The sequence below is a fragment of the Bubalus bubalis genome, chromosome 7, assembly GCF_019923935.1.
Source record: "Bubalus bubalis isolate 160015118507 breed Murrah chromosome 7, NDDB_SH_1, whole genome shotgun sequence".
NCBI lineage: Eukaryota > Metazoa > Chordata > Mammalia > Artiodactyla > Bovidae > Bubalus > Bubalus bubalis.
In genome coordinates, this window is record NC_059163.1 from 101251420 (window position 1) to 101262283 (window position 10864).

Sequence of the window (10864 nt, forward strand, 5' to 3'; positions counted from 1 at the left end):
CATGTGGTTTGGTTTATAAGGGTAGTATCTTTAGTAGATCTGATGATTTTTGTAGTTGAAGATACCAGAGTTAACTGAACAGACAGAAATACATACATTTCTCTAGATTAGCATCTTAATTTACGAAGTCCCACATTGAAAATGAAGAGAACTGTTTTGTTTCTTGTTTTTTTTTTTCTTTTTTTTTTGAGACTTGGAGAATATTTTAAATGCCCTCTCTCTCCACTTAGTACAATCAAAACTGGCCTAGAATATGCTTTGAGCAGGAGCTGTGACAGAAGTAGGAAGTAAATGTCAACACGGCTCCAAACAGCCTCAAAGGTCGGATGCCAGAAGGCTAAGAGAGCTGCTGAGGGAAATCCAGGAGCTGGGAATGAGCTTCCTGGTTGACCGAGGCCCTGAGATGAAGCCTGTGCGTCAGTCTCTGCCCCATAGGAAATGGGGGAAATTAGCTTACGGCATCCGAGGGAGGCAGATTTCTGCCAAATACTTGAGAAGAATTTTATTTGGACTCCATTTCTGATTATGTACGTTATGATTCATTATGAGAAAACATATCAGAGTGACTGGAATGTGAACTTGCCTCTATGATGGAGGCAAAGACAGACATCTAATTAGTACCTTTGCATGGCCTCTGGTTTGCGTGTACACACCTGTGAACCGGCTATGGTTTTTCTCACTCCTAAAGTGTGTTATCTGTTATACTGACATGTGTAGAATGCTCCCTGATGAAGGAGGGAGTCGTTTTATGTGGTGGGGTAGGCAGTGTGTGAAAAAGTGGTAGGATTTTTTCCCTCTCTTTTTTCTAGATTGAGGAACGCTTACTTTGAAATTCTTGGTAGTACTGATGACTGTTACGAGCTGTTTAGATTCCTTTTGTGGTGAACTCACCAAGGACCGATAGCCAGGAGCTCTGTGGAACCTGAGGGGCTGAGCTAGAAGGTCTAGAATTGTGGCCTAAACCATGGGGTCCTGGACTTTGGCAGGCCCTTCTTCCTTCCAACCCTCCCTCCCCTCCCTCCCCTCCCTCGTGCCCCTCCTCCCAGCATTTTGGATAAACACTGTCTAATGTGGAAAAGACCTGGCCCCACGGTCCTCTGCGACCCCCAACCCCAGTCACAGAAGACTGTGGGCTCTGTAGGGGCAGGGCTGTGCTCCTACCTGCCCTTGACTCTGCGAGGCCCACCCAGGCCAGGGCCTGTGCTCTCCTGGGCCATTCAGTACATGTTTGTTGAATTAAAAAAAGCATTTTTTTTTTAAAATTTTTGTAAGCAAATTACGACACTTCCTTTGCACCCCTCGCCAACATGTTTTCCTCTCCTGAGCGCCTTGCTGTCTGCTCGCTGAATGTAGACCCAGCAGCAGCTTTCGTGCCTTTGCCCCTCAGCCTCTCAGTGGCAGGAGCCCAGCAGGACGGGTGGCCCCAGCGTCACCCTCTCTTTCCTTGTCACCAGAAGTTTACCCTCTGGTCCTTTACAGCTTCATTTCTCATAATCCGTTTGAATGAAATAGTTCGCAGAGGGTGAGAATGTGGGGGTGGGAGGAGGCGGAAAGAAGCATGGGCGTGAGCGGGATGTAGATATGACTAAGATGAGGCACTTCTGGGTGTTTTAGATGAAAGGGAAATTTCTCCAGATTTATGGGCAATGACCGTGTATCCTGTGGTCTCCCGCCTTCCTCTTAAATTCTCATTGTCTACGTCAGCCGGAAGTCTTCCTCTGGCTGCGTGTTGATGTTGTTTAAAATATCACGAGCCTGGTGGTTCACCAGGGAAGGCTGGCACGGCTCGCATTCCCAAGAAAGTGCTCAAACCAGTGGTTTCATTTTATTTTCATGATGGGAAATTTTGTTCATGTCACAGCTTACCTCCTCCCCACCCCATGCTCCCCACCAACTTCCTCTTTGACCTCTTCATCTAAGATGAACACATCTGCTCTCTTACCCTGTGTGGCAGGTGCAAAGGGGAATTAAAAAATGGTGTCCTCAATCCAGAAAAGGAATAGATTGCATCCAGAATCAAGGCCACAGTAGCAAATGACAGACAGTCTTAAAAAATTGGGATAATTTATCTTTCAACATACAAAAGCTTACCAGAGGTAGGGGCAGGTCATTGTTCAAGCGTCTGACAAGTGCATTAATCAGGAGAAACTCATTAGGCGTTAATGTGGGTCTAATGAGAAGTTCCTATTATCCGTGTTTGCTTATGGGCTTTGTTGGTTAATTACCAAAATGGAACACCAGAGCCCCTACAATGTGATTATGAAATGATTTTTAAAAATTCTTTTTTGGAGTGTAATACTCTATTAATGAATCTTAAGAAATTGAAGGTTATCTGCTTTGGGCATGGGTAATAACCCAATATAATTACAAACCTTTTTAGAAGAAACCGTTTAAGTATATATGACCAAAAATAGCACTTATAACTGTTTTCTGTGTGTCTTTTGTTTTAGTTTTCTGTGTTCCTGGGAATTATTTTCTTCCTGGAGCTCACTGCTGGGGTTCTGGCATTTGTTTTCAAAGACTGGATCAAAGACCAGCTGTATTTCTTTATAAACAACAACATCAGAGCATACAGGGATGACATAGATTTGCAGAACCTCATAGACTTCACCCAGGAATATGTAAGTTTAAATTTGGCTTATTTTCAGGTTGAAAGCCTTCTTGGAAGGATGAATCCAATGAATGTTCCTCCTGGCTTCTGCGTCTGCCAGTTGCAACCTACCTCTGACTCTTCTGCATGTTTTTTTCATTTGTTTGCTTGTTTTCTAACTTGCTGTATAACTTACATGATTTGTATTCTAATGGGAAATGTCTGATTTTTCACTTATCTCAGTTTCTACTAAGAACCAAGAAGAAAACTCTTAGGCAAAGAGGTTATCATCAAGGGTGCTCACTCCTGTCAACATTTGAAGTCTCTTGTTTTGCTATAGGTTTACCCTCTTTTTTTGTGCTGGGGGGGTGGGGGAGGTTAAATGTGGATTTTTTTCTGTTCTTGGTCCCCTTCCTGGTCATTCTCCATGCTTCATAGCTCATAATAATGTACTTAGCAATAGAATATTTATCCACCAAGTTCCTAAAATTATGCCTATCCGAATACCTGAAACTGAAAACTGAGAAACTTCTGAGCCTCAGTGACTTCTCACAAGTAAATAATCTATAGAGTAGAGCTACCTCCCATTCCAGTTTCTCAACATGTCTGTGAGACAGTGGCCTCTGCGATGCAAATGAGGCAGCAGATGCCCTGTTCCACTCAAAATGCAACATGGTATCAACAGGGGACCAGAAGACACACAGCAAGTGCCAAAATCTCATCAGCTAAGCACCCTTGGGCTAAAAGGACCTTGAGCTGTTTCCCTAAGAGTAAAATGGAAATAATAGTAGCTGCTATTTAACTCATGGGGACATTCTGACACTAATAAGAGGTACATGGGTGTATATTAGGCTTCAGGTGTTAACGTCCTACAAACTGACAGCCTTTATCTGCATGCACGGAGAAGATAGATAGGGGGAGCAGAACTGAACAGCTGAGTCCATGACATTCATGTATGTGTCATGTATGTGGCAGAACTGGAGGCCAGACAGAAACTCAGTGGACCAGTGGCTGTCTCTTGGTTGGCTGGTTTTCCAGAGTGAGCAGGAGAGGGCTGAGTCAGCGCTTGCCATAGGGGAGGCCCCCTGCCCTGATAGGCACTCAGAAGTGAGCTGAATTGTGCTGGTTTTGTTCTAAGATGCAACGACTGTCCTGGAGCCTGCTGTCCCTCAGGTGTGACATTAAGCCCTGATTCATTTCCTCAGCAGATTTGACTGTTTTGTTGGGTCATAATGGATGCAAGCTAACACCTTGCTAAGTATTATTGCTGACTAGTTTGCATGACAGATCTGATGGAGCTTGTAGGCCAACTGGAGATGTACAAGCCAAGCCTTTGGAAGATCCGATAAGCTGGAAGAACATGCGGATGCACGTTCTCTTGAGATGCTGTCTGCTTTATATTGGAATTCTGTTATTTCATGTGATTTCACTTTTCTCTCTTGGATTTTAATACTTTGAAGTAGCTATTGATCTTGTAACCCTTACGATGGTCAAGGCTTGATGTTTAGTTAACTCAGAGAAGTCGGACTGGGCCAGCATGGGGGAGTGTCAAAGGGTCTTATGATGAAGCCACCTGGAATCTAGCCTTAAGACTCACTGAATTTAACAGCTTGTTTTATTATATTTTAACTGATTGCAGTTTTTAGGTTGAAAATCTAAATCCATGCTCTTGTTTTTAAAAATTGAGAATAGAAACAGATGCAGAATAAAAAGTATGCCTTTCAAACTTGGGGGGTGGTAACAGATATGTTCACTATCTTGCGATGATGCTTTTATGATGTATAAGTATGTGAAAACGTACCAGGTTATACACCTTAAATATGTGCATTTTATTGTATGTCAATTCTATCTCAGTAAAATAGATAAAAACTGTGTAGAGATGGAAATTTAAAAAAGAAGTAAACCCATGGATCTCCTACCACGACCCCAGTTGCCTCCTTCAGACACTGCTGCTGCTTGCTGTCTTGCTGTCCTTCTAGAGTGTTCCTTCATGTACTTGAACCAAACAGACTTTGCTCTGACTGGGCCCTGCTGGTACAATCCTCCCCTGCCCGTCCTCCACCTCCCACCACGGGTCTTGTGGCTTTTTTGTCCATCACCAGCACAGGCTTACGACACACCTTCAGCCTTAACTCAGAAGCTTTTACAGTGGCCCTTTAGGTTCATCTTGGTTTAAAAGTAAAATTCTGGGCCAGAGAGGAGGTTAGAGCTGGCAGAAGCTGGGTGTGGGTCATTCTGGCAGGTGGAGCCTGGGCACCTGGTCGCCTCCAAGTTGAGATGTTCTAATTCTCTCCTGTTTGCTCTAGTGGCAGTGCTGTGGGGCTTTTGGAGCTGATGATTGGAACCTAAATATTTACTTCAATTGCACAGATTCCAATGCAAGTCGAGAGCGATGCGGCGTGCCCTTCTCCTGCTGTACTAAAGACCCCGCGGTAAGTGACTGCCAGAAACCCGCTGGCCATGCATCACGCTGACAGTGTGTGTGGGATGAGCAGGTTCTTTTTTTTCTGGAAATCTCTTCTTACCCACCTATTCCTAATTGTAGCTCCTCTTGCAGGGGGTGGGGGTTTAGAGCTCAGATCATCTCAATAGGAGTAATCATATATATATGTGTGTATATATATATATATGTTAGTTGCTCAGTCGTGTTCGATTCATGCCCAACATTAATTTAGCGGTTCATGCTGGTTCCTGTTCTAAGCCTGTGTGCATATTGGCTCATTTCACTTTGGGACCTTCCCGCTGGCAGATACTACCATTGTCTTCCCTTTTCAGGTGAAATCAAGGCCCATGGAGTTTAAGTAGCTTTCCCAGGCTCGCACTGCTGGCGAGTGATGGGGCTGAGCCTAAACTCGGGCAGCTGCCCATATCGCCTGTATTCCTTCCTCGTGAGAAGGATGGGCCTGTATGGAAGCACTGCGTTGCTTGGGGTTAGTAACCCTTTTCTTGCCGACTCAGCTCTGAAGCAGTCCTAGGAACAGGAGAAGAGTCTGAGACAAGCTAGGACGAGACCACTGCGGGAAGACTGTGGCTGCCCACACTCGTGGCCAGAATGGTGACAGTCACTGCAGCTTGTATTTTAGGAAAAATTATAAAACCTGTCCACAAGCCACACTCTTTACTGTGGGTTTGATTGTATTTTGAGTCAAATTATTTGTCTGGTATAGTGAATGTGTCTCAGACTAGTCAGACTCTGCGACCCCATGGACTGTAGCCCGCCAGGCTCCTCGGTCCATGGACTTCTCCAGGCAAGAATACTGGAGTGGGTTGCCATTCCCTTCTCCAGGAGATCTTCCTGACCCAGGGATCGAGCCCAGACCTCCCTCATTGCAGGCAGATTCTTTTGTCTGAGCCATCAGGGAAGTCTGATACACAGTATGGCTTAAAGTACAGCTCCCCATCTGTATATAAAAGCCAGAATTGAGGGTTAGAACAGTAAATGTGAGAGAGAAGGTGCCCTTGGCCTTTCCTTGCTCCTCAGCCTCTCTCTGACTGGTCAGCCACCCGTGTCTTCCCCCAGACCCGCCCTTCCCTACAAGGGACAGGGCCACATGGGTGCTGATGAGTTAGTTCAGTGGCTGGTTCTCCCCTGCAAGGTGGATGGTGCATGGCTCTTTAAAAGGGGCCGTTGTTCATCTGTAAAAACACTGAATCATTATGCTATGCCCCTGAAGCTAATATAATATTGTAAATAAACTATCCTTCAATTTAAAAAATGAAAAAAGAGAGAGAAGGGGACAATGGTCTCAGGTAGCAAAGGAGAACTTCCCCAGGCTCAGCCTGGGCTGTTCTCTTTGTCTGAAGGAGACTGAGAATCGGTGAGGACTGTGCTCTGGACCTTCCCCTGGAAAGCCAGCCTTCCTCACCAGCTCACTTCTCCTATCCCCTGGGTGGGCTGGGAGGCAAGAGAGCGCCCAGCACAGAGCCCAGGGTGCCTGCCCGCCCAGGCAGCAGACAACAGCTGTGCTCTGTCTGTCTCCTGCCTCTGCCCTGAGTGAATATTCCAGCAGGATTCTGAAGATTCTCAGAAGATGCCCCCCCTCGCCTTTCAATTGCAGATCCTTTGGGACGAGATGTCTCATTCCATAAATGCTAAGCTAGTAAAATCCACCGCATGCCCTGCAGGCGAGAAACATAAACAAACCTGAAACAGCAGAACCCACGTCTCTTCTCAGGCCTGTGAGATGTCGGGGCGCCTATCCACACACGTGTTGGTTTTAATTATCAAAATTACTTGTTCTTGTAGAAAAACCATTTAAACAATACACAAGTGTGTGTATTGTATCTTAGACACTTGGTCATGTCCGACACTTGTGACCCCATGGACTGTAGCCCACTAAGCTGTCCATGGAATTTTCCAGGCAAGAATAGCCTGGAAAAATGGAGTGAGTTGACATTCCCTTCTCCAGGGAATCTTCCTGACCCATGGATCAACCCTCGGTCTCCTGCATTGCAGGTAGATTCTTTACTGTCTGAGCCACCAGAGAAGCCCAGTATACTAGTATATAGATTCAAAGATAGAATTCCCCACTGAAGAGCATAAATGGAGATAATCATTATGAAAGTCATTAGAAGAAACTTTTAACTGTGGTTTTTGTCTGTCTCCAGTTCCCTAAACCCATTAGCTTCTTGAGGTTATCAACTTTGAATTCAGAGACTCCCACATAATGGAATTGCTAGTCTCTCTGATATTTCCTGAGTCTCAGTTTTCCTCATTTGGAAAGGAAGGAATATTTAATACCTCCTGAGGATTGTTATAATAATTCTATGGAATTTTGTGTGAAAGTGTTTAACACAGTGCCTGGGACATCTGTGTGCCCAAATAAACATTTTATGACCAACATTTAGCAGGGATCTTCTGCTGACCGTGGATGGACTTTCTGTCTGACAACAGTGAGTTTCAGTTTTCTGTTTCTTTTCTCCACCAGGAAGATGTCATCAACACTCAGTGTGGCTATGATGCCAGGCAAAAACCAGTAAGTGGAATCCCATCTTGTCGCTTAGCACAAAGGGTGTTGGAGGAGCTTTTGAATTTGCGTGGTGACGCTGTGCTCTCCTTTTCCCTGTGAAGGAAGTCGATCAGCAGATTGTAATCTACACGAAAGGCTGTGTGCCCCAGTTTGAGAAGTGGTTGCAGGACAACTTAACCATTGTGGCTGGTATTTTCATAGGCATTGCCTTGCTACAGGTAAGATGGCTGTCATGGGAGATGGTGCCCTGGGAGAGCCCTCACCAGGACAGACGCTTTGCTTAGTTCCTGCATGTCACAGTTATTAAGACACCTTGGAGGGCTGGGGAACAGACCTCAACTCTATTTGGTTTGTATTTTGTTAAGGCTCTGATTTTAGATACTACTATCCTGGAAGACTTTAGGGAACCTTTTTTCCTTTTCAAGATGGAAAAATTGCTGGGGTCACTAGTTGCCTACTGGCTTTCCAGCGTTTCCATGGGGTTAGTGATGTGGCATTGTGACAGCTGATCAGACAGGAATGGTCAGATGGAGAGCCTTGCCCAGTGGCCAGGCTAAGGCTTTTTGGAGTTTCTCAGACACTCTGTGCTCCTTTCTCTCTCTGGATCATCTTTCCAAAGTGCTGGGAAGGGAAGGGAGCACCCACTTTTCCTTCTGGGAAGCCCCAAGAACTGGGCTTTTCTTTTTGTGGAGATGTGATACTTTCAACAGAGAGGGCCACAAATAAGGTACAATGATCGAAAGAAATAAAAGAAGACCTGAATAAATGGAGAGTCATCCATTGTCACAGATTGGAAGATTTAATACTGTTAAGGTGGCAATACTCTCCAAATTGATCTATAAGATTCAGTGCAGCCTGCCAAAATGACAACTGACTTATTTGCAGAAAGGGACAAGCTGATCCTACAATTCATATGGAAATTCAAGGGACCCAGAATAACAAAACACACTTTAAAAAGCACAAGGTTGGAGAATTCATACTTCCCAATTCAAAACTTATGACAGAGCTACAGTAATCAAGATAGTGTATACTGGCATATGGTTGGACATATAGTTTAGTGGAATGGAACTGAAAGTTCAAAAAAAACCTTTAGTCTACGGTCAGCTGACTTTTTTTGACCAGGGAACCAAGACCATTCAATGGGGAAAGAATGCTCTTTTCAGCAAATGGTGCTGGGCTAACTATTTATACAAAAGACTGCATTTGGATCCCTAATCACATATAAAAATTAATTCAGAACTGATCAAATACCTAAATGTAAAAGGTAAAGCTATAAAAGTTTTAGATGAAAGTATAGGTGTAAATCTTCGTGATCTTGAATTAGACAAGTGTTTTCTTAGATATGATGCTAAAAGCACAAGCAACCAAAAAGAGTGGATAAATTGGACTTCATCAAAATTAAAAACTTTTGTGCTGAAAATGACACAAGAAAGTGAAAAGAAAGCCCACAAAATGGGAGAAAAAATTTGCATATCAGTACATCTGATCAGGGTCCTGTGTATAGAATATATAAAGAGCAACTCAACTATAAAAAAAAAAAAAGACAAACCCAATTTAAAGGTGAGCAAAGGGTTTGAATAGACATTAGTCTGAAGAAGATACACATTAGCTCTTTGTAATGACATCATTAATTATTAGAGAAATTCAGAACCACAATGAGATACCACTTCACACATACTGCTGCTGCTAAGTCGCTTTAGTCGTGTCCGACTCTGTGTGACCCCATAGGCAGCAGCCTACCAGGCTCCACTATCCCTGGGATTCTCCAGGCAAGAACACTGGAGTGGGTTGCCATTTCCTTCTCCAATGCATGAAAGTGAAAAGTGAAAGGGAAGCCGCTCAGTCATGTCCGACTCTTCGCGACCCCGTGGACTGCAGCCCACCAGGCTCCTCCATCCATGGGACTCTCCAGGCAAGAGTACTGGAGTTGGGTGCCATTGCCTTCTACAGACAGACATTAATAAGAACTGGTTAGGATGTAGAGAAATTGCAACCCTCAAACATCACTAAAGGGAATGAAATGGACACAGTCTCTTTGGAAAACAATTTGCTAGTTCATGAGAAAATTAGAGTAACCGTATGACTCAGCAATTCTGCTCCTAGGTATGTGCCCCAAAGTACTGAAAGCATGTTTACCCAAAAACTTGTACATCGATGTTCATAGCAGCATTATTTGCAATAGCCCCAAAGTGGAAACCATCCACATGTCCATCATTCATAAACAAAACAAAGTTTATCCATATAATGGAATATTATTCAGCCATCAAAAGAATCAAACTACTGTTGCAACATGGATGAACTTTGAAGACATCTCACTCCATGAGAGCAGACCAACACAAAGGCCATATATTATATGATTCTATTTATATGTCCAAAATAAGCAAATCCACAGAGACAGAAAATAGCTTAGTGATTTCTAGGACTGCCAGGATGAGGGGGATGGTGGGGTGACTGTCCCGGGGTACAGAATTTCTCTGGGGGTAATGAAAATGTTCTGGATTCAGATAGTGTGGTGATGGTCGCACATTCTTATGAATGTGCTGAGAATCACTACATTATACACTTTAAAAGGATGAATTCTGTGGGATGTAAATTCTATCTCAATTTTGAAAATCAAAGATTTTTTAAAAGGTGAGATTCAGTAGCCAAAAGAAAAAGCCTAAACCTTCCTCTACTTGACGCCTTTCCTCCCTTTCTCAGATCTTCGGGATCTGCCTGGCCCAGAACCTGGTGAGTGATATCGAGGCTGTCAGGGCTAGCTGGTAGAGCACCTGCCACAGCCACTTCCAGACACTGGATAGACCCAGCCTTCCTGACCCTCCAGTGCACCCACCTGATACCCATGCTGCACGGACTCTGATCTCAGAGGCATCCCGCAATCCCAACTGATGGAGCTGCCAAGAACTTAGTTTTGGTGGGGGAGGTAAAACTGGGAAATGCTGCTCACTGACAGAATTAAAAAATAACCAGTATGAAAGTCTTTGCGCCATGAATCTCTAACTGTAGCCATGAATTTCTGGAAGGTTGGATACTTACCAAATGAAAAAAAAAAAAAAAAAAAAGAAGGGAGGGTGGGGGAGCCAGATGTTCTAAGTTTGTGGAAGAGTCTTGTCCCTGCTTCAGTGATGGGAAAGCTGTCTTCTGTGCTACGGCCTGAGGAAGTGTGTCGTTTCTGAAACTCAGCCCCTTACCTGGGAGGGGTGTGTTTTTAGCATCCCTACGTTTCAAGGAACTGTTAACAACCATCGTCCCAGGAAGAGAACAGCTTGCCTTTGGGTTCCCATTTTGTGACCGCATTCGACAA

At 44.2% G+C, this 10864-nt stretch overlaps 1 protein-coding gene across 2 annotated transcripts in view; it reads left to right on the forward strand.

Moving 5' to 3' along the window:
* Nucleotides 1–10540, forward strand: part of TSPAN5 (tetraspanin 5) — a 181598-nt gene extending 171058 nt beyond the window's left edge. For both annotated transcript variants that reach the window (XM_006049509.4, XM_044946189.2), the window contains exons 4-8: nucleotides 2451–2621; nucleotides 4897–5022; nucleotides 7519–7566; nucleotides 7662–7778; nucleotides 10261–10540. In XM_006049509.4, coding sequence (XP_006049571.1) covers nucleotides 2451–2621; nucleotides 4897–5022; nucleotides 7519–7566; nucleotides 7662–7778; nucleotides 10261–10326 — 528 coding nt within the window. In that variant the 3' untranslated portion in view covers nucleotides 10327–10540. The remainder of the gene's footprint in view (nucleotides 1–2450; nucleotides 2622–4896; nucleotides 5023–7518; nucleotides 7567–7661; nucleotides 7779–10260) is intronic.
* Nucleotides 10541–10864: the final 324 nt, after the last annotated feature.